Raw genomic sequence first — 24,615 nt, forward strand, 5'->3', positions numbered from 1 at the left:
TCAATGATAGACTGGATAAAGAAAATGTGGCATATATACACCATGAAATACTATGCAGCCATGAAAAAGAATGAGTTCATGTCCTTTGCAGGGACAAGGATGAAGCTGGAAACCATCATCCTCACCAAACTAACACAGAAACGGGAAACAAACACTGCATGTTCTCACTCATAAGTGGGAGCTGAACAATGAGAACTCATGGACACAGGGAGGGGAACATCACACACTGGGGCCTGTTGAGGGGTGGAGGGAAAGGGGAGGGAGGGCATTAGGACAAATACATAATGCATGCAGAGTTAAAAACCTAGATGACGGATTGACAGGTGCAGCAAACCACCATAGCACATGCATACCTATGTACAACAAACCTGCACGTTCAGCACATGTATCCAAGAACTTAAAGTAAAATTTTAAAAAGCTACCAAATTCATAATTAAGATGTATATTGTTTGATATTTAAAAGAAAAGGCTGAACATTAAAATATGCATCTTATATATTACTAACAATAAATAGGTTTCAAGAAAAAGTAAACCTTCAAATTAGAAACCAGTTTCTATCTAAAAATTGATTCATATTAGATTTATACAGACCAAGTATGAAAATAATTATTTAAAATACCTAAATATGTTTTAAATAAAATGTTAATTAAGAAACACAGAATTGTTTATATACTACTATGAAAACAAAGGAAAATATAAATGTTCATAGATATATACTGAGGAGACATAAAAACTGAAAACAGCTATGAATTAAAACAATATGGGAGGGCAGTATAAATGATTTTTAAAATTACTTAAAATTGTTAATATTTTTTCCAATAGCATAAAATTTGGAGAAAGTAGGAAATAAGCTCATTTTTTATACTTTAGTATCATCAACCTACTATAATCACTTCACCACTTATAGATTATATATATATTTTAATGAAAAAACTGCTTAAATGTTTAGTTCAATATTATGGCTCAAAACCACTATCATTATAAACATCCATTACTAAACAAAATAATAAGTAAAACTAACTTACAAAAAATCATACCAAAAAATCCTTCCACCTTTTATAAAGGTTAAAAAATGTTTGTAATAATCAGCTTTCTTTCCCCATCAGCCTGGATAAGAAGAATATGTGACATACTCATTTGAATTTATTTAACTTTAACCTAATATTATAAAGTATTAGTGTTAAATGTTTACATATTCAAATTTTCTCGAGTTTTTGTATTATACCAAATATAATATCTATAATAAAACTTCATATTTTATTGTCTAATAGAATAACAAAATGAACTAGATATGATCATATCAGAGAAAACATAATAGGAGCATCACATAGCTTGAAATGCCAGAAACAGTGATAGCGCAAACTGAAAATGTTTCCAAGAAGACTTAATATTTCTTAGTACACCTAGGTCTTTCTAAATGATTAAGGATTAGTGCTCCTTTTCTTGTGATATGTCCTTTGGTCACTTTTTAAAGCTCCAGTCAGCATCATCCTGGAAATTTGGAAGGAATTGGTGATCACGTTGAAATCACTGAACATAAGGCCTTATCCATAATCACTAAATTCTCAGGACCAAAATCACTCCTCAAAGACATTTAAATTTTTGAGACACAATCTCGCTTTGTCGCCCAGGCTGGAGTGCAATGGCCCGATCTTGGCTGACTGCAACCTCTGCCTCCCAGGTTTAAGCGATTCTCGTGCCTCAGCCTGCCAAGTAGCTGAGATTACAAGCAGCTGCCTAATTTTTTTCTTTTTTTTTTTTTCTTTGTATTTTTAGTAGAGACAGGGTTTCACCATGCTGGCCAGTCTCGAACTCCTGGCCTCAAGTGATCTGCCTGCCTCAGCCTCCTAACGTGACATGAGGTGTGAACCACCGCACCGGCCTAAATTTGATTAAAATATTATATTACCAAGGAGGAACAGAACAGTATGTAGTTATGGGAAAAGTGGGGTTCTACCAGCTCTTGACTAACTGGCACTGACAGTATCACAGACAATTAAAACAGTGACTACATACACATAGTAAAGGGATTCATCTATTAAATTTGCCTAGGGAAAGTTACAGTGACCAACTTTTTTTTTTTTTTTTTTTTTGAGACAGAGTTTTGTTCTTGTTGCCCAGGCTGGAGAGTAAGGGCGTGATCTTGGCTCACTGCAACCTGTCTCCCGGGTTGAAGCGATTCTCCTGCCTCAGCCCTCTACAGTAGCTGGGATTAAAGGCATGTGCCACCAACCCCGGCTAATTTTGTATTTTTAGTAGAGACGGGGTTTCACCATGTTGGTCAGGCTGGTCTTGAACTCCTGCCCTCAAGTGATCCACCCACCTAAGCCTTGCAAAGTGCTGGGATTACAGGTGTGAGCCACCATGCCCAGCCAACCAATAGTAATTTGATAATGCTTTTGCCCTGCCAGAAAATAATCTGCCTTACTACTCCCAAGAATAATGCTAGGTCATTAGATTATTGACTCTAACATTCAATTAAGATTTGTTGAAAGCGTAGTATTCGCTACACATGTGCTGGACCCTGGGGAAACAAAAGTAAACAAGACAGATAAGATTTCTGTAATTCCTAGACCAAAGGCCTAGTAAGAGAGACCAGAAAACAGGCAAATATCATTCCTGTCCAGTGTGTGATACATACTGTAACAGAAGTAGCTCCAGATATTACAAAAGCATACAAGAGACCCGAAAAGTAAAGACTACACTGACACCTAAAAGATAAGAAGGACTTAGCAGGTAGAGATGCAGCAGGTGGGAATTAGGGGGAGAGGATTCCAGGATATATAAAAAGCATGTATGTACAGAAGACTTGCAGACACAGCAACATGAAACTTCTGCAAAGTTGAAAGTAATGTAGTATTGCTGAGCGGAGAGGGAGAAAGGAGAAGAAATTGAATGTGAAGAGGGTGTGCATGTGTAGGGTTGGGAGTGGGAGAGTGAATGGGGTGGTAGATTGGTGGCCACTAAAGCAGGAGCAACATAAAGAGCCTTGTATGACAAGTTGAGGATTTTCAACTTCATACCTAAGTTCACAGAAAATCATTATATAGGTGAGTAGAGTGACAGGGTTTCTGCTTTGGCAGAATACTCTAGTTCCAGGCTGCTGGGGGTGTGATTGCTACTAGAAGGAGGTTGCAGGTGGCCTGAACTAAGAAAGTTGCTATGGCCACTGAGAAAATCAGATAAAACCAGCATGCACAGGAGTTAGAACAGAGGGCTTTTGGAGTGGGAAGTGCCTAGAGCCAAAACAAAACCCAGGTTCTGGTTAACCACTGGGTTATAAGGGGAGGTAATGCTGCAAGTCTTAATCTCTGGGTATATGTAACACAGAAATCTACCACTTGAGTATTCTGACCTGGAGCTTAGGAAAGACACAGGAGTCAGAGGAAGGATTTGAAAACCACCAGCATTGAGAGAATTCACTGATGAGGAAATGACTCAAATTACCCAATAATGTATATGGAAAAGAAAAGGAAGAGGCCTCAGACAGGCCCCTGTGAACATTTACTAAAACAGTAAGGATGAGGGTCACTACATGCACACAAACTGAGCTGTAAAATTTTTAAAATAAATATTATGAAGAACAATAGAGATTGAAGAGGAAAGCCCAGAAAATAAATAGACAAAGCAGCAGAGCATCGTGGAAGCAAAGGGAAGCAGCATTCAAGTAGGACCAAACGAGATCAATGAATTGTCAGATGCTGTCTTTAGGTGAAATAAAAATAAGGGCTGAACAATGTCCACTACTCAACAAAGATTTCACAATGGACCTTAACAGGAGCATTTCTTACTGTGATGGGAAGAGGTGGAGTAGTGACAGCGAGTTATCTATATTTTAAGAAACTTTGGCTGTGAAGGGGAGGAGAAAAGCCAGGTGCAGCCTGGAAGGCAGTGTCGATTGAAGAGGATGTTCTACCTTGTGTTGGCTTGGTTTGGTTTCGTTTGTAAGATGGAGGAGACTTACTGGTCTTTAAAATGCTAATGAGGAGATGACAGAGCTGGGGAAACTGATTATAAGATAGAGACTGAAGGAGGGCACAAGATAGAGATTGCTTTGTAGGAAGGCTGGAATGGGATGAAAACCAAAGGGGAAAGATTAACTAGAAGAGACGGGAATCTACTTCTTTCAGTGTGATGGAGCAGAAGTTGCCAGCATGGGTTTTCCTTGCATTTCTTTCCATTCACATAGCTTTTCCTGGAATTCAGATCACTCACTCCTCTGGAACAGAAGCCCACATCCCCCAGTATTTTCTTCCCACAACAAAAATCTGTTAATCCCTTTTCTAGGTACTTAAACCAGGCATTTCAGCATGTCAGAAGGTTGTTGTAAGCACAGTATTACTATATTTTTTCAATGCAATTTATGTTCCAGCTTGATTGGACCCAAGCAAAACAAACTTTTCATCTATAAATTTTGCAGTCAATAACATTTTTAGCAAGCTCAATTATATACATTTGAAACAGAAAGGCATCCAAAATTTTATTGGTCAAATTATGTCACTTTCATTAACTGTAGTTAATGAAATAAGAGAAAGAGGAAGCTTTCTGGCCATATTGTAATACTCCAATCTTAACAGTGTTGTTAACTTAGAAAACGGCAAGTCAGGTGAAACAAATGATCTCTTAATGTCCTGAGCAATTCCTAATGAGAAAGGATACCCAGTATGAGAGAAATGTGGCTCACTCCCAAGTTAGTTGTTATTATTTAATAAAACGCCAAATGTGCTATAAATAGAATAAAAGGCTATCACTCTGCTGAGGAAAAATCAGTTTGATTAATTAATTAGTATAAAACCAGATGATATACTGTGTAAAAGATGAAGTCTTTATTTTAGCACCAAAATAAAGTCTTTGAAAGAAATTTTTAAAAATAAAATAGATGACATTCCACATATCAATCCATAGTCTATCTCCAAGAAATAGCCAAATAAAAGTAACTGTTACTTACCTTGGTGGGTCCATTTCCATTAATTGCCACTGGTAATGTTTCATAAAATGTATTCTTAGCTCTGGCTTTGCCATTTTCAAATTTTAAAACAACTTCATCTGGGTTAAAAAGAGAAAATAGGCTTTAGTAATTTAAAATACGTGTGTGTGTGTCTGTATTCGTGTGTGTGTGTGTGTATGTGTGTATCATCATTACAAAATTTCTCATGGATGTAATATTCCAAGTGCTACAACACTTCTAGTAACTTCATCTACTCCAAGCCAGCAGATACCCAAAATGAAGGATGACAGTGACAACAGATACAGATACCAAACTCACTCCAACCTGGCACCAGTAAAGTGATTGAGGTGCTAAGCCAGTGAGCTGTCAGAATAATTCATCTTGCAATCCTGCCTTTGCCCCTTCATAGTAATGTTATTCTTGCCAAGTTAAATTAGTAACTCAGTTTAGTCATCTATCAAATGGTATCCACGTCTGTCTTTTAGGGTTATTATGAAGATAATAACAATATACGCATGGTGAGTAGAATATTGTCTGGCATAAGCAAGGGTTCTACAATTGGCTACCAATGATAATATTTCCAGTTCTTAAAAATCAGACTTAGCACATTAAGCAAGATAAAACTCAAGTCAGAGGGTAGCAGAGCCATCTTCTTAAAATTTCCTGAGCACTCCAAACTAAACATTTTGCATTGTGGGAATTTTTTTTTTTTTTTAGAGACTGGGTCTCACTTTCTGGCCCAGGCTGGAGTGCAAGGACACAATCACAGGTCATTGCAGCCTCGAACTCCTGGGATCAATCAATCCTCAGCCTCTCATATAGCTGGGACTATAGGCACGCACCACCATGCCTGACTAGATTTTAAGAATCTTTTTACTAAATGGACTGACTTGAAGTATTGATTGAATTGCAATATATTCTTAATTTTTATATGTATATTTTAAAGTATTTATGTGTTAATAAATTATATTTTAAATTTTACTGTATTGATTAGTTTTAATGTATTTTATCAAGATATATGTATCTATAATACACAGGCACATATGCATATCCACACGAGCATGTACACATGTACACACACACACACACACACACACACACACACACACACTCTTCCCCAGTCTACCTGTCTAGTTGTCACCAGTTATCTTTCAGCTGGGTCAAAAGGATCTACTCTAATACTCTGGGTAATTCATAATACAAAGAATTTCACTAGAAAATGTGTAATAATAAAGTGTAATTAATTTATAAACTTATCTAAAGTTCCCAAATGGTGAGACACTAAATTTTAAGTTACCTAAAGCCAGAAGCTTATCTTTTTCACACTAGTCATAGGAAATGATTTTAATTTAATGTACTGATGTTAAGTTCAAGTCTAGTATTTTTGTTAAGTTACAATAATTACAATCTTTACACTGTCGACCTTAGTCACAGCCCCCAAATGGACATAACAAAGGAAAGATAGTTGAAAACACAGGGGTTTGTTTGTATACTTAAGCAATCCGGTATTTAGGAAGCATACCTACAGCTCCATTTAAGGTCTGGAAAATTTTGCATTTGTGATCCAATGTGATGTTAATAGCTTCCTAAAACATAAGAATAGAAATGATATTGAAAATGACAACAAAAACAGCAAACATTCCTATCATATTAATATAGTTTGTTCTTTGAGGGAATTTAAAGTTTAATATTCTTATATCTTAAGTGTCTAATCAAAATATTTAGATGACTAAAGTATTTAGCTAAAAGGTAGAAACTGCGTTAAATACACTTAAAGAAAATCTTGTTTCCTAATGACAGCAACTACAAACACACAAGTAACTTTTATATCTGTATCCAATATACACAGTAAATTTATTAAATATCAACTTATATTGGTAAATATGATAAAAGTATTCTCAAATTAGAAAATCTTGCTTTACTGTACTCCAGAGTTTCACTCACATCAATTTCAGGAATATTCTCTCTAGGGCCTATGGAAGACTGCTTATTGTACCCAACATTCCCTCAACTCCCCAGTAAGGGAACTCAGATTTCAGGAGCATATATCTGCTTAAAATAAAAAAACAGATTTTCCTTTGGGTATTATGAGTGGGCACATACATATGTTCTGATCAAAGTATGAGAAACTATTTGGTAAGACTTCTAGAAAGGCAACTTAAAGAGAGTGATGAAACTGAGATGGCCTGTTTTTACTACCGTGCCTCTCTTAGCTGCCCAGAATACGAATGCAACGACTGAAACTCAAGTAGCAATTTCGGACAAGGAAGTAAGATTAAAACTGGGAGCTATGGACCAATGGTGGAGCAACAAAAGAGCTATCCCTCTTGACAGCATAAAGCCTCCCTAACAGCCTTGTGCTCCCTACTTCTTAATTACTTTCAATGTGACAGAAGGAAAAAACTTAAATAAAACATCTTTCTTATTTAGACCACTGCTATTTTGAGTTGCTTTATTTATTACAGTTTAAGTGTTCTTATGAATAAAAGACAAAAGCCTGTGTCTATAGCACAGTCCCGTGGATCCTCAGGCTCTAACCTCTTAGGGATTTCATTATCATCTCTTTAAATCTTCAGGCTCCATATTCTCAAATATTTGAAATCCACAAATTGGCTATAAAGTCTCCTAAAAAGGATCACACCCATCCTTACAGGCTCTATCCACTCTGGGCCACCAAACACTTGAACAATGACCAGGGCTTTTGGCTTCAATGTCTTCTCAACACCCATAATCTCCAGGCTCCAAATCTCAGAGGAAGGTCTCTGTCCTCAAGGGTATCACAGGTAATTTTCAAATTAAAAACTGTCTTTTGAGTGGCTTTATTCACATGTCATTTCAAAATACCAGAAAATGTGTTCTTTTAAAATTGTAGCCAATTAAACACATAAAGTCTATGTTATCATCATATGAAACAGAAAAAAAGTCCAGATTTTGGTTTTCAGGGAACCAAGGATCCAGTCCCTACAATGTCACAGACTATGTGGTCTCAGTTTCTCTACTGATAAAGTGTGGATACAGAGTCTAGCCTCTAGCCTATCTAGGATCAAAGAAGCTCAGAGAAGTACAAAGGGCTTTGCAAGGCTAAAGACTACAAATGAGAATACACTGCATTTTTTTAAACTGCAAAAGTTCACTCTGGTATCAAATGGCTTTGGTGTAGCTTTTGAGAAAACAATTATAGCTGCCAAGATGGAGTGAATACAAGAATACACATTTCTAATGCTCTATGTTAATAAATGACAGTTATTTATTCAAGAATATAAAAGAAGACATTCTCTAGAATCTTTAGGATTTCATTATTGTCTCTTTAAATCTCCAAGCTCAGAAGTTTTGATAATGTAACCTATTCTGTTATTTTAAGGCAGCCTAAGTGAGTATGCAGTGGAGGTAGGGCCATGACAGTGGTGTGAGGGCTGCCATTTCATTTTAGTATCAAGTCATTTCAATATGTGTTTCAATACATATAGCACTGCATTACATAGTTCTTCTTTCCTTCTGCCTGATCCAACCAAGTTTGGCAAGTTTGCCAACTCGGCCACAAAAGAGAAGCCATAAAGACATACTAAGCTAGTGCTGATATCCAGCCAGGTGACATAAACCAATCTCACCTATTAAAAATATGTTTTCAACATTTTGAAATTCAGTTTACCATTTGCCATACTATCATAAAACCTTTGTTTCTGACCACTCCACATTAACACAATATAACACACAAAACAACCAAATCAATAAAACAAAAAAATTGCAGCTGTTACACACTCTTTTCAGTGGATCAATGTAAATTTTAGTGTAAAAGAGCTGATCATCATCATTATCCTGGAGATTCCATTGTTGAACTATACGGTTGACATATGGAGCATAGCCAATAAATCCTGCAACACAGCAGAGAGAAAGTAGATAATTTAGGATTCAAAGACCAAAACTGGTGTCATGTTAATTTCACTGACCAGTTGAACAGAGTTGTGAAGTCATGAAGCCTAATTCTTAGGTTGGAATTTCACAGCTCACCATGAAAGAAATATGAATTATTGAGTGCCCCTTGTTTTATATATAAACTCCAATAGAGTGTTTGCTACCAACTGCAAAACAGAAAATAACCAAACTCTTTTTAAATAAATGTGTCTCCAAAAGTAATTGACAAAAGAGGGAGAACTAATGTTTTCCAAGGCTCCTAAGGGAAACAGATTTACTAGGAAAAGAATAGACTGAGACAAGAATTTTTTTCTCTGACCTTCTAAAAAGCTCTTCTTGGATTCTCTGCGGAGAACTCACTCTTTCTTACAGAATAAAATCTCTACTACAGTGGTTTTACTGTCAGTGCCAGAGATGCTAATGCAATCAAACGAATGCTGGATTTGTCACTAACTGCAAACATCCCAAAGAAATTTTATATCTAAGACATTTTGGAAATGTTTCCACTACTTTGGCCAGTCATTATTGTGCCTGCTAAACCATTTTCTGGCTAGGTTTTTTGTGTCATAGTCTGGAAAAAGGAAGTCTAAAATTGGATTGTTCTCCTTGGCCTTAAAGCATAAGCATTAAGACCGCCAATAACATTTGTCTATTAAAGACACGAACGGAATCATTTTTCCTGTCTGAATCTTCCTCTGAATTATGGAAATGCAGCCAAGCTGCTATGTTTCATTGACATTCAATACTTTTAAAAAGGAACCAATGTTACTCCTGTGAGTTGAAGAAAAATCTATTTTTTAACTGTCAAAATTAAAATTTTCTTAAAAGAATTAAAAAAATAGGTCCAGGGAAATTACTGTTATTGGAGAAAAAAGACAAAATGAAAACATGACCAAAACCAATCAATGGTTGCTCATTTTTTGGTTCTTGCCATATAAATTTTTTTTTTTTTTTTTTTTTTTTTTTGGAGACAGAGTCTCGCTCTGTCACCCAGGCTGGAGTGCAAAGGCACAATCTTGGCTCACTGCAACCTATGCCTCCCGAGTTCCCCTCCGCCTTCCACCTCCTGCCTCAGCCTCTCAAGTAGTTGGGATTACAGGCACCCATCACCATGCCCGGCTAATTTTTGTATTTTTAGTAGAGATGGGGTTTCGCCATGTTGGTCAGACTGGTCTCGAACTCCTGACCTCAGGTGATCTGCCCGCCTCAGCCTCCCAAAGTGCTGAGATTACAGGCGTGAGCCACCATGCCTGGCATCAAATAAAAAAATTCTGGGGAGAAGACAATACATTTTTTAAATCCCATGGCCAATTTTCTATGATGAAAAATGTACCACACAGAGACACTCAACATTTTCCAATGGTTTATATTACTGTTCTTCAAAAATTGTTTCCTTATTTTACAGACCCCAAATGTCCTCAATAAATGAAAAAAAACATCTATTTTCACATTACATATTTTATGTGATTTATATTTTTCTATTAAAAACTCTTTTTGTTGTTGTTTTTGGAGATGGGGCTCTCACTCTGCCACCCAGGCTAGAGTGCAATGGTGCACTCATGGCTCACTGCAGCCTCGACCTCCTGGGCTCAAACAATCTCCTCACCTCAGTCTCCAAAGTAGCTAGGACCACAGCCATGTGCCACCATGCCCAGATAATTAAAAAAAAAATTTTAGTAGAAATGGGATTTCCCTACATTGCACAGCCTGGCCTGAACACCTGGGCTCAAGTCACCTTCCTGTCTAGGCCTCCCAAAGTGCTGGGATTACAGGTTTGAGACACCGTGCCTGGCCAAAAACTATTTTTAAAAACTAAATAGTATGCCCACAAACAACTCATGTCCCTTAAATAACTGTAAATATGTGATCTATGAAATTATTCAAACTTTTATTAAACATATTTATATTTTCTGCCCTTCTCTAATTATTTTGACTACAGAAAGCGTAAGGATGATGCTTTGATGTCCTTTTATGATTACTTTCCCACTTAAAACACCTTTTCCTTAATTAAACTGACTTACAACTGCACTTGCTTGCTAATTTCTTGCTGCTTCCAAAGCACTGTGAGTCTGTCTGAAACCTAACCACCTGAGTACATACATCACTATTTGAAATAAATTTACGAGATTTCACTATGCAAGTCATCTTCAGAAAAATTTCAACAAGTATAAAGTAAAACATGTCTCAGAGTCCCATAGCTACATACTTCCTTTAAAAAATTGGTTTTAAACAATGGAGGACTTAGAATAAGTTGCAAGATTAGCCATATGTTACTGAGGTCTTGACAGTATGGAGGCCATGATGTGGAAACAGCACCCATCCATGAGCCGCATGCTCAAGCAGAGAAGTGATGGTGGGTAGCCATATTAGGGAGAGGCTTTGACGGCTCACAAGCTGGAAATCCAACAGAGAAAGACTGCTAAGGCAAGAAGCACAGAGTAACCAATATGATAAACCTTGGGTTCTCACTTGAATATGGAAGTTAAATCCAAAGGTGGTAGATAGATTTGGAGAAAAGAAAATGGTCAAGAGATCCCAGAAAGCATTATCTGTAGAAATATTGAGATGAAGAGGAAAAGAGATTTCAAGCCAGGCAGTGCAAACTGGAATTTAAGGTTTCAAAAGTACAAAATCTATATGAGCTATCAAAGTTCCAAGGTACAACTGTGGGAATATGTTGATAAAATAAAGTGCAGGTGCAAAGAGCTGAAATTGAGGCATTACCAAGAAACTAAATCACTTCCTAGTGGCTAAGCAAAGCCTAGAACTCAGATATGCTGCTACCTGAAGCAGCACTTATTTTAACTAGCCTGGATAGTACTGGTTATATACACGTAGATCACCCCCAAAATCCATTTTTCCAATGTGGTTTGCAATTTGTACCCAATTTGTTTCTCTAACATGTCCTTCATCCTATTTGATTATGTCTTTTGTCCCTATGTTTACATTAATCTCAAACTAGTAAAAATAAATTTGTAGCCATCATAATTTCCAAAGTCAAATTTTATTTAATTTTCTAAAGGCTGGACTGAGGAATGTGGTAATTCATTCCTTTAATCCGTGGTAGCACAGCTAATGCAATATTTTAAGTATACCCAGACACTCAATGTTAGATATTTTTCACTACTGGGTTCAAGACAAATCATTTATTTAATCCCATAATGTTTAAAATCAGATAATATTAAGTAATACCTATTCTTAAAAGCTACTTGATTGAGGACTGAGAATAATTTTTTTTCAAGTAAGGAAGCTTACTAAACTTATCCTAGAGCAAGAAAATTCTCAATGTGTCATAATTAAAGGAACTGGATCCATACTTTTCTTCCTTTAACAACAGAATATCTCTAGAAGTCACTTAAATTTGAAAAACATGAGTTTCCTCACTTATAATTTGGAAATTATAACATTTATATTACCTAGTGTTTTTAGGAACACCAACTCACATAATACATGGGAAAATGCTTTGTCAATATACTAATAATAAAATAAGGGTTATTTAAAACTTCATATCTAAAGTTACTACATCTACAAAAATGGTTGTTTCATTAGTCTTTATAACTTGCATTAAACTTTTCTTCCAGTATCTAACTCACCTCCTGAATTCAGATAGCGTTTCCCAATGTGCACAACAGGATACTTGTCTGCTAGTCTTTTATCTGGCCACAAAATTCCATCTGCTGCAAAGACCACTTTGTGGTTTGCCTTTTGGAATTTTTTTAGAACTTCTTCTGGACCACCAGCAAATATGACATCAAAGCTGTTCAATGAGGAAAAAATGTGTTTTAAAATACACTTGTCAGAATCTAGGCACATAAACCATGAAAAGTTCTCTAACAAAAGTCAGAATCAAGAATACAACGCAAGATTAATACCTGTGCCAACTATTTACACAGAACACCAAACAAAATTTCTCTCAACTTAAATTATATGAATTGTATTGAATTATTAGTTTACATTAGCAAATGAAGTCCAAATAAAAGTCAGCTTTTTTAGTGTTAGCCTTAATTTTTTTTTCAATAATCACTTATTCCCAAATTGAAATTCTAAAACAGCATTGAAATGTTAGAAATGCAGTTACTTGTTGTATAACTTTATAATACAGATAGAATCACTTACGGAAGTTGCCATAACTGCCTAATATTTCAAGTAAATTTGTACCAGTCCATTAGTTTCTGAAGAATTATTTTTGACAAAATGTGTTTAACTGCTAAATGTCATCAATGTATGTTTAATATCTGAATGACTGTTTAGCATGGAATCTTAAAATAAGTGCGTTCAGACAACTGCAGGTTTTTAAAGCTCAATACACTTGGGAGAAAATTTTTGTAAAAACTGACACTATAATTTAATATCTATAATTTCATTGATTTTTCTGATGACTTTCTTCCTCATGGTTCATTCACAGAATCACAATGACTTAACAAAATGTGAAGTATAACAGCCACTATCTAAAATTTTTCTACTCTGCAATAAGTTCTTTATTCATTACAATCACAAATTATTTTACATTTTTTTACATCAGTGCACCTTAAGACCAAAGGTTTCCAATGATGATAAATTAATGACTTACCATCCCAGGTAGCTAACAGCATAATTGTAAAGTCATTCACAGCATACAATTTGAAGTCTGCCAGGTGGGTTTCTAATCCCACCTCTGCCACTTGATATGAGAATAACCTTAGGACAAGTCACTTAACCTCTTTACACTTAAGTGTAAAGTATAAAATGGAGGGAAAAGTAGTATCTATATCCTCAAGTTATAATTTTAAAAAATTAAAAATAACTCCTGGCACACTGTAAACACTGAACAAAGTTAAAAATTAACATGAAAGGGACTACAGTGAAGGGAGAGACAGAGGAAAACTCACTTCAAAGTTTTTACAAATGTGTATGTTAAAAAATTTTATTTTTAGCCAAATACTTGTACTTTTGAAACTGAACTTTAAGTTACAATAAAATTTTTCTGACTGAAACCTCAAACTTTGCCCTGTTTATTAAAAACAAAACTGATTAATCTGACATTACAAAACATAACACTGTACTTTTTCTGCTAAGTACAACTGATTTCCTCAACCGGATTTAACGGTGATATTTTCCTCAAGACTATAAGTTGTTGATAATTTTTTTTTTAATAATGAAGACTGGGAAATAAGACCAGTTTTATGGGTAATTGGGCCATGAGAAGTGAGGCAAATAAACCAAAGTCTCTGAAAGAGCGACTACCATGCGAGTGATAAACAGACCCTTTGTGCATTGCCTGGAGATGGGGAAAAATAGCTTGTGATGTCAGAGCATCTTACGATTGGAGACTCTGACTAAACTGAGTCTGAAATTTTGCAGGTAGCAGCATGCATACAGTGTGGCAATTCCTCAAGGATCTAGAATCAGAAATGCCATTTGACCCAGCAATCCCATTGCTGGGTATAAACCCAAACAATTACAAATCATTCTTCTATAAAGTTACATGCACACATATGTTTACTGCAGCATTATTTACAATAGCAAAGACTTGGAACCAACCCAAGTGCCCATTAATGATAAACTGGAAAAAGAAAATGTGACACATATACAACATGGAATACTATTCAGCCATAAAAAGAATGAGTTCATGTCCTTTGCAGGGACATGGATGAAGGTGGAATCCCATAATTCTCAGCAAACTAACACAGAAACAGAAAACCAAACACCACGTGTTCTCACTCATAAGTGGGAGCTGAACAATGAGAATACATGGACACAGAGAGGGGAACATCACACAGTGGAGTTTGTCGGTGGGCGGGGGGCAAGGAGAGGGAGAGCATTAGGACAAATACCTAATTCATGCAGGGCTTAAAACCTAGATGAGGCCGGGCACGGTGGCTCACGCCTGCAATCCCAGCACTTTGGGAGGTCAAGGCGGGCGGATCATGAGGTCAAGAGATCAAGACCATCCTGGCCAACATAGTGAAAACCCATCTCTACTAAAAATACAAAAATTAGCTGTGCGTGGTGATGTGCGCCTGTAATCCCAGCTACTTGGGAGGCTAAGGCAGGAGAATTGCTTGAACCCGAGAGGTGGAGGTTGCAGTGAGCTGAGATCATGCCACTGCACTCCAGCCTGGTGACAGAGTGAGACTTGGTCTCAAAAAAAAAAAAAAAAAAAAAAACTCTAGATGATGGGGTAATAGGTGCAGCAAACCACCATGGCACATGTATACCTATGTAACAAACCTGCACGTTCTGCACATATATCTCAGAACTTGAAGTAAAATAATAATAAAATTTAAAAATTAAAAAAAGTTATAAATGCACTTTTGGAATGTGAGTGAATATTTTTTGTCTTTGAAACCCTAATGATGGATACAGATTATATAAACAGTATAGCTCAAACTATTAATAAATGTCAGTTGTTTGAAAAGGAGTTATGGCAACTTTTATAATTTAGCGTTTTATAAGCCTGTATTATCTTTATAACAAAACACAATTATTTTAAAGCAAAAAGTCAAGACAAAAGTTATCACATAATTGCCTTTGAAGAAAAATTTCATGTTGCTGAAACCTTTCCTATCTCATTCTAGTAGCACTGCTATTTCTGTGTTTAAATACTTTAGAAAAGTTATTTGAACTTACTTAAAACTTCTCAAAGGGCAAGGAAGGTTTCCTACTTAAATTTATTTTGGCTGTAAAAAGTCAAATTGTCAAATTTAAAAAAATGCACACAGGTGTTGCGGGAAGTCAGGGACCCCAAATGGAGGGACCGGCTGAAGCCATGGCAGAAGAACATAAATTGTGAAGATTTCATGGACATTTATTAGTTCCCCAAATTAATACTTTTATAATTTCTTATGCCTGTCTTTACTGCAATCTCTGAACATAAATTGTGAAGATTTCATGGACATTTATCACTTCCCTAATCAATACTCTTGTGATTTCCTATGCCTGTCTTTACTGTAATCTCTTAATCCCATCATCTTTGTAAGCTGAGGATGTGCGTAGCCTTAGGACCCTGTGATGATTGCATTAACTGTGCAAATCGTTAGTAAATCATGTGTGTTTAAACAATATGAAATCTGGGCACCTTGAAAAAAGAACAGGATAACAGCAATGTTCAGGGAACAAGGGAGGTAACCATCAGGTCTGACTGCCTGAGAGCCAGGCGGAACAGAGCCATATTTCTCTTCTTACAAAAGCGAATAGGAGAAATATCGCTGAATTCTTTTTCTCAGTAAGGAACAGCCCTGAGAAAGAAAATGCTTTCCTAGGGGTAGGTCTCTAAAATGGCTGCTCTAGGAATGTCTGTCTTACACGGTTGCAGATAAGGGATGAAATAAGCCCCAGTCTCCGGTAGCACTCCCAGGCCTATTAGGACGAGGAAATTCCTGCCTAGTAAATTTTAGTCAGACCAGTTGTCTGCTCTCAAACCCTGTCTCCTGATAAGACGTTATCAATGACAATGCGTACCTGAAATTTCATTAGCAATTTTAATTTCGCCCCGGTCCTGCGATCTCGCTTTGCCCCCATTTGCCTTGTGATATTTTATTGTCTTATGAAGCATGTGATCTCTGTGACCCACACCCTATTCATACACTGCCTCCCCTTTGAAAATCACTAATAAAAACCTGCTGGTTTTCAAGGCAATGTAGTGCCCTGAAAACCAAGTACGTCTCAGGTATTTCTTACAGCAGTGTGAAAATGGACTAATACAGCAAAAGAAACCCAAATTATCCTCGAAGAGATGACCTGTAGATAAGCAAAAGTATCCAGCCAACAGTCCCAGCTAACAACCAGACATACTCTCAGTGGAGCAGCCAGATTACTGCAGCCACAAAAGTGACCCCAGGAAAAATCAGTAGAAGAACACAGATGAATCCAACCAAACTGCATAATCATAAGCATTGATCCAACAAGCATTCCTAATAAGCCTTCCACACACTAATTTCCACCTAAGATTCTACTTTCTGGAGAACCCAATCTGCAAAATTTGGTACGAAGAGTGGGGAAAAGGAAAGTAGAGGTAAATACTGGAGAACATGCTCCACCAAATTAAGGGAATAAACTAAGAAAGAGGAAGACATGAAAAACAGGGCACAGAAGAATCCACACAGGGTAGAGTCACAGAGGATTCCCATATGATGGTGAAGGGAAGTCCCTGCAGGCCTAGAGACGCATCAATCCCAACTGCGGAACAGCACAGGCTCTGAGAGGGATGTCTTCATTAAAATCGACAAACTGTCAATGTATTGACTACACTGAGAAGAATTCCAGGATTCTGTAGAAAACTTGGGGGGGATGAATTAATAAAATGAATATAGAAAACAAAACAAAACAAAAAAAACTTGCTGGTTTTGCGGCTTGGGGGGCATCACGGAACCTGCCAACATGTGATGTCTCCCCTGGACACCCAGCTTTAAAATTTCTCTCTTTTGTACTCTTTCCCTTTATTTCTCAGACCGGCCAACACTTAGGGAAATAAAACACAGGTCATAAAAATATTCTCACAGAAATTGAGTCCATCTACATGTGAAGAAAATAAAATTTTCCACATATAACTGTGGTAAGTATGCCTGGGTCCTGAAAAAACCATAAGATTCTACCTGATGTGGTCATACTGAGTCCCCTGCCAGACATGTCAGTGTTCTATCTCAATAGATGATTGAGATTTTCTAAGTGTTTTTCCTTTTTGTCCTTCTGTGTTCCCTACTTCTGTGACACCATCAACCACATAGTCACCTAGGTTGAAAATCTTTCATTCACCCTTCACTCCTCTCTTTCCATGGCCTATCTCATGGAATCTTTTCCTTAATCCTATTGATTCCATCTACTTAATTTATTTTGCATTCAAATCCTCTCCACTCCCACTAGAAGGCACAAGGCTAGATTAATTTTAAAACCCTAGAGACCTCTACATTACCCATCTCTTCCTCACTCATAAATAAGACTGTCTGACAAACTATTTTAAAAATGATTCTGTGCCAGTTCCCAGACTGTATCAATGGTTCTCAACTATGGCCTAAAGCGGGAGTCAGTAAATATTTACTCTCTGGCCTTTTACAGAAAATATTTTAGGTCCTGATGACCATATTGTCTGTCACAGTGACTGAACTCTGTCACTGTGTTGCAAAAGCCACCACAGACAATATGTAAACAAATGAGCACAGCTGCATTTCAATAAAACTTTTTACAAAAACAGGCAGTGGTACAAGCCACAGAATCCATCATCTTGAGTCTCAACAAGAAGCAAAAGCTCCCATATAGCCAAAAAAGAAAGCAACAGAAGTGTTCCCTAACCTTGTCATTTAGCCCCAATCCTTTATCATTATTGGCATAAACTTCAGCAAAAAATTATAATCATCCAAACTATTAGCAGCACAGAAGTAGCTTCACACCTGATAATTCTTTCATCATATCTTCACCTGAAGCATATGTCTATATTTCCAGAGATAATTAACATCACAAACCAATACTATAGATCCACTCCTAACCACCCACCCTCAAAACACACAGACACAGACACACAGACACAGACACACACACACACACACGCACACACACAGTTAAAAACACCCACGTACCCAGTTGACTTTGCACAACAGATTATGATAAAATCACAATAAAATGATTAAAATTATTTTATAAATTTTGGAGGGAGGGAAAGGGAGTTAGTTGGCATAAAATGAATACAATTTTAACAGATAAATATTGAACCATCCTGGCATTCCTGGGATAAATCCCACTTGATCATTGGGGATATTTTTGTTGTGCTGTTGGAAAGAAAATAAGTATATCAACGGGATACCTATACTTCCATGTTTACTGCAACACTACTTATAATAGTAAATATATGGAACAAATCTAAGTATGTATCAACAGATGAATGGATAAAGGAAATATGGAGTACATACATAATGGAATATTATTCACCCATAAAAAAGAAGGAAATCCTGTTATTTGCAACAACAAAATGGTTACAACTGGAGGTTACTAGGTTAATGATATAAGCCATGCACAAAAAGACAGTATCAGATGGTCTCACTCATATATGGATATCTTCAGTTTTCCTTTTGTTCTGAGAATAACCTAAAACCTTGCCAAATATTTATTTTTATCTAAATTAAATATAATAAATCTTACCCTACAGATTATAAAGAGCCAGTTTCTAATTTTAAACGTTCATCCAAAAGTAAGTTTAGAATACATATTCCATGGAAGGAATGCGACAAAATTGTTTCTAAATTAATTCAGGCTTTTTAGCATGTCTAAATGGCATACGGGATAATTATGGGGTATTGGAAACATTCTAAAATTGAATAATGGGGATGACTGCACGACTCTGCAAATTTAATTAAATTCATTGAATTTTACACTTACAAATGTTTATGGCATGTTATATAAATTATGCCCTAACAAAGCTGTGTTTCTTAAAAGGCTCATCTAAACCACTAAGTATATAAATCTGTGTATATTTTCATATGATAGTGACCTATGCTTCCATAAAACAGTTGAGTTGTCCTTAAAAATACCACATAAAAAATAAGAATGTTTTGCTTTATTAAAATGAATATATCCTGAATTCTGGCCCTTTACCAGAGCTAACCTTAATTAAGAGTTTAGGAATTGTGTTACAGAATGGGCATCATATTTCAAACCATTTACAAACAGTTTAATTCATTCTCCCAGGCCCTAGATTACAATTTTCAACTAGATTCATCACTCTGTATAAACTTTCTAAAAAGGGTGTTGTTTTTAAAAAATAAGAAGGGTAAAAAAAATTTCTTATGTGGCTTCAATTGCTCATCCCTCTTTACCCTCCTGGTTACTTTCTCATGACCCCTAGGTTTTTTCCACAGGATAGTCATGGTAGGTAATGATGCAGAAAATGTTAATGACTCTTCTTAGACAACAACTTGGCTGAGTGGGCACCCATGTTTTCAGTTAGCTGGCTGTTCTCACAGGAGATGTCAGAAATTTTATCTGTTTGTTTCCATGATATATCCCAAACACTAACAGTGCCTGGAAGACACTGTGTCTTCCATTAAAATTTTATTATCTTTTCTGTCAAGCTGGGTCCTAAAGTATCATCTAAATCAACAAACTCAACCTCAAGCAGGCTTTAGGTATATCACAGTGTCCTTCTTCTCATGAGAAAAAAATAGGTCCCTCACTATACCAGTTGTCCACAAGGACAAATATTAGATAGGGGGCCGGAGGTGGGGGATGGTGATGCGAGAGTGATGGTAGAGAAAAGTTCTTCCTAAAACCCAAAAGGAAGCTTGAGGATGTAAAATCATTTCTGACTCACATGTAGTAACTCTTACAAGGAGAATCTGCCTCAGAGCCAAAGTGAAAATGTACATGTGGCAAGTTTAAGCTGACTAATATGGCTGTTTGAAATCCATGGTAATTTTAAACCAAAACATACTCAGTATTTATTCTACAGAGCTATTTTAATGAACTTGGTATTCTTTTTCTAAGTGTAAAAAAAATAACAAATGCTGTAGAAAAATTCCCAGTACACTATGGCTAACACTTGCCTTACCATACTTCATCTTGCAAAATAGGTAACCACAAGCAGAACTTAAGATTTTGTGTAAAATATAACAGGAAAATTTTACAGATGCAAGTGTTATGTATCTTTTGAAAATTTTTAAGTGTGTACGGCACTGGGACTTCATTATATTAATATCTACTTTCATTTCATAATTTACAACTTTCTTATTTATACTAATGCATAAAAATATTACTCTTATTTTCATCTGCAAATAATTTGTGTCTTTATATTTTCAAATTGAGAAAAAATATGTAAAAAGACTTTCCTAAGTTAGAGGGGAAAATTCATGGGGACTTAAAATGAGCAATCAATAACAAAAACAAGTAAGACACAGAAAATAAAAGAAAGGAAGTAGTAACTAATAACTCATGACAATTTGATGTTATTATAAAATTATAAGAAGATGGCAAAAAAGAGTGGATATTTTAATTAGGAGAGTGAAATATTACACAAAATATATTTATATTAAAAAGGTTCTTCTTTCTTAGTAACACAGGCTTTCTAATGTCTCACTTGTATTTATAACTTTGCGTGGTCTTTTTTCTTCTGTTTAACCAGAATCCATTAAGTTACCTGTCTCAATAGTAAAGCTCACTATGATCTTTATTCTTAACTCAAGACTAAAGTATGAATTTCACAAAAACGTTAGCTCTTGCCATGTTGTCTCATTAGTGTTTATGGTAATTCATCATCTTTAATGGCATTACATCATCTCAGACCATAGTTGATATAATTTGAATCTACGTCCCCACCCACATCTCATGTTGAAACGTAACCCTCAGTGCTGGAGGTGGGGTTGGGTGGGAGGTGATTGGATCATGAGGGCAGTTTCTAATGGTTTAGCACCATCCCCCTAGTGATGTTCTCATTATAGAGTTCTCATGAGATCTGATTGTTTAAAAGCATGTAGCACATCCCCTCACTTCCTCCTGCTCCAATCATGTGAGACCTTCATTCCTCCTTTGCCTTCTGCCATAATCCTAAGTTTCCTGAGGCCTCTCCAGAAGCCAAGCAGCTGGCCAGCATCATGTTTCCTGTACAGCCTGTGAAATTGTGAGCCAATTAAACCTCTTTTCTTTATAAATTATGCAGTCTCAGGAATTTGTAGCAGCACGATAACTGATTAATACAATAGTTTTATAACTAGTAATATCTACTTTTGCCTCTTTTTTTTTATTATACTTTAAGTTTTAGGGTACATGTGCACAACGTGCAGGTTAGTTACATATGTATACATGTGCCATGTTGGTGTGCTGCACCCAGTAACTTGTCATTTAACATTAGGTATATCTCCTAATGCTATCCCTCCCCCGTTCCCCCACTCCACAACAGGCCCCCGTGTGTGATGTTCCCCTTCCTGTGTCCATGTGATCTCATTGTTCAATTCCCACCTATGAGTGAGAATATGCGGTGTTTGGTTTTTTGTCCTTGCGATAGTTTGCTGAGAATGATGGTTTCCAGCTTCATCCATGTCCCTACAAAGGACATGAACTCATCATTTTTTATGGCTGCATAGTATTCCATGGTGTATATGTGCCACATTTTCTTAATCCAGTCTATCATTGTTGGACATCTGGGTTGGTTCCAAGTCTTTGCTATTGCGAATAGTGCCGCAATAAACATATCTGTGCATGTGTCTTTATAGCAGCATGATTTATAATCCTTTGGGTATATACCCAGTAATGGGATGGCTGGGTCAAATGGTATTTCTAGTTCTAGATCCTTGAGGAATCACCACACTGACTTCCACAATGGTTGAACTAGTTTACAGTCCCACCAACAGTGTAAAAGTGTTCCTATTTCTCCACATCCTCTCCAGCACCTGTTGTTTCCTGACTTTTTAATGATCGCCATTCTAACTCATGTGAGATGGTATCTCATTGTGGTTTTGATTTGCATTTCTCTGATGGCCAGTGATGATGAGCATTTTTTCATGTGTCTTTTGGCTGCATAAATGTCTTCTTTTGAGAAGTGTCTGTTCACATCCTTCACACACTTTTTGATGGCCTTATTTGTTTTTTTCTTGTAAATTTGTTTGAGTTCATTGTAGATTCTGGATATTAGCCCTTTGTCAGATGAGTAGATTGCAAAAATTTTCTCCCTTTCTGTATGGTGCTGGGAAAACTGGCTAGCCATATGTAGAAAGCTGAAACTTGATCCCTTCCTTACACCTTTATACAAAAATTAATTCAAGATGGATTAAAGACTTAAATGTTAGACCTGAAACCATAAAAGCCCTAGAAGAAAACCTAGGCAATACCATTCAGGACATAGGCATGGGCAAGGACTTCATGTCTAAAACACCAAAAGTAATGGCAACAAAAGCCAAAATTGACAAATGGGACCTAATTAAGCTAAAGAGCTTCTGCACAGCAAAAGAAACTACCATCAGAGTGAACGGGCAACCTACAGAATAGTAATATCTACTTTTTAAAACAATAATTCCTTGTCAATAATTTTTTTTTGAAATGGAGTCTCGCTCTGTTGCCAGGATGGAGTGCAGTGGCGCAATCTTGGCTCACTGCAACCTTGCTCCTGGGTTCAAGCAATTCTCTGCCTCAGCCTCCCAAGTAGCTGTGATTACAGGCACCTGCCACCACGCCCGGCTAATTTTTTGTATTTTTAGTAGAGACAGGGTCTCACCATCTTGGCCAGGCTGGTCTTGAACTCCTGACCTTGTGATCCAGCTGCCTAGGCCTCCCAAAGTGCTAGGATTACAGGCGTGAGCCACCACGCCCAGCCATATTTTAATACATCATCTACAAATATAAATCTCAGCTCTTTAAAAAGTAATTGAATATAGATTTTAAAATCCACAGGGTGTTTCTCTTACCATTCAGTAAACATGACAACCAGATCATCTTGATCAGCGTAGTGTTCCATGACTTCTTTCATTAATCTCACTTTCTGGCCCCCTCCAATACTATTAATTCCATCACCACCTCTCCATTCTTCTCCTTGACCAAGGACCTATAAACAAAATCAACATTTCATTCCTGAGCAAAACTCAAATTATGAAAGTACTATGAAAAACTTAAAGACATCATCAACTTGAACAGTACTGTACCGTAACCACTCTTCTAATGTTTCATGGAATCATGATTCTAGAAAAAAAAATCTAGATGCCTAAATCAGATCATAATTCTTCAATGTTATCCATCCCCAAAATGCCCTTCTCAATTTTTACCATCTCAAAAGTTGTGAGTCTAATCCAAGGAAGTAGACCCAGAAAGTATTTCTCACATTACATCATTTTATTCCTATTTGTTTAGACCATAAAGAAGAAAAATGAATAAATTTCCCATATCACTTTTTTTTCAATCTGGCAGGAAATCTTTATGATCAACATTGAAGCTCAGTGACTCCTTGATGAGGGGCCTTTAAGTGATTTTCCTACTGAACCAAAATGGGTTTTTCAGGGAATTGCAGAGGGCATCAAGAAAAAAATCACCTTCTTTACCTTATACATCTTAAACTTATGTAATTGTCTAAAGCTTAATAAGGATTTTTCAATGCAAGATATTGCCTAAGTATGATTAATTTAAATTTGATTTTAATTACCCTGTACCCTTTCTCTTCACTATTTGCTTGAGCCTCAGCAGCTGCTCCCTGAATTGGAAATGCATGATGACACACTGACTCTAAGGGAACAGAAAGTGCAATACACGTCCCTTCCCCCACACAACACACACCTTTTCTCTTCATTTCATCAAAACAAAGTCTGAAGTTGCCATTATAATGATCTACTAAGAGATCTGGGAAATTAATGGAGAATGAAATTAAAAATAAACACACAAGAAAAGGATAAAATAAAATTTAATAATAAATACCACTAGTTCTAACTTTACTTAATACTGAGCCGGAGATAAATCTTGCCGGCAAAGCCTGTGGGGCTCCCAGCCTCAAATGTCCTATTATAACTTATCACTTCCTATGTGGCAGGTTGAGGGAAAAACACAACCCAAGAAAACTCAAGCTGTTTTGGATCTGGATTCAAACTAGGCTAATCTAGAAGCATTAATAGTACTTGCTCTAAAAATTGGCCTCCTCTGGCCCTGAGATTTGTTCCACAACCCATCTGGAATCCCTAATCCTAATGCAACATTGTACCCAACGACATCTGAGAGTCTACTCTGTGCAATACACCATGTTAAGCACCACCCTCTATGTTCTTTCCACTACACTAGTGGTTGTCAAATTTCAGTGTGCATCTGAATCTCATGGAAGC

The 24,615-nt window shown here is 36.6% G+C and overlaps 1 protein-coding gene across 12 annotated transcripts in view; it reads right to left on the reverse strand.

The window, feature by feature from the left end:
* Window positions 1-24,615, reverse strand: part of PLOD2 (procollagen-lysine,2-oxoglutarate 5-dioxygenase 2) — a 91,548-nt gene that overhangs the window by 26,413 nt on the left and 40,520 nt on the right. For all 12 annotated transcript variants that reach the window (XM_516801.8, XM_016942114.4, XM_063807248.1 and 9 more), the window contains 5 exons: window positions 23,221-23,357; window positions 12,454-12,617; window positions 8,708-8,820; window positions 6,471-6,534; window positions 4,949-5,046 (listed from right to left, as the gene is read on the reverse strand). In XM_516801.8, coding sequence (XP_516801.5) covers window positions 4,949-5,046; window positions 6,471-6,534; window positions 8,708-8,820; window positions 12,454-12,617; window positions 23,221-23,357 — 576 coding nt within the window. The remainder of the gene's footprint in view (window positions 1-4,948; window positions 5,047-6,470; window positions 6,535-8,707; window positions 8,821-12,453; window positions 12,618-23,220; window positions 23,358-24,615) is intronic.

This window comes from Pan troglodytes, chromosome 2 (genome assembly GCF_028858775.2).
Source record: "Pan troglodytes isolate AG18354 chromosome 2, NHGRI_mPanTro3-v2.0_pri, whole genome shotgun sequence".
Taxonomy (NCBI): Eukaryota; Metazoa; Chordata; class Mammalia; order Primates; family Hominidae; genus Pan; species Pan troglodytes.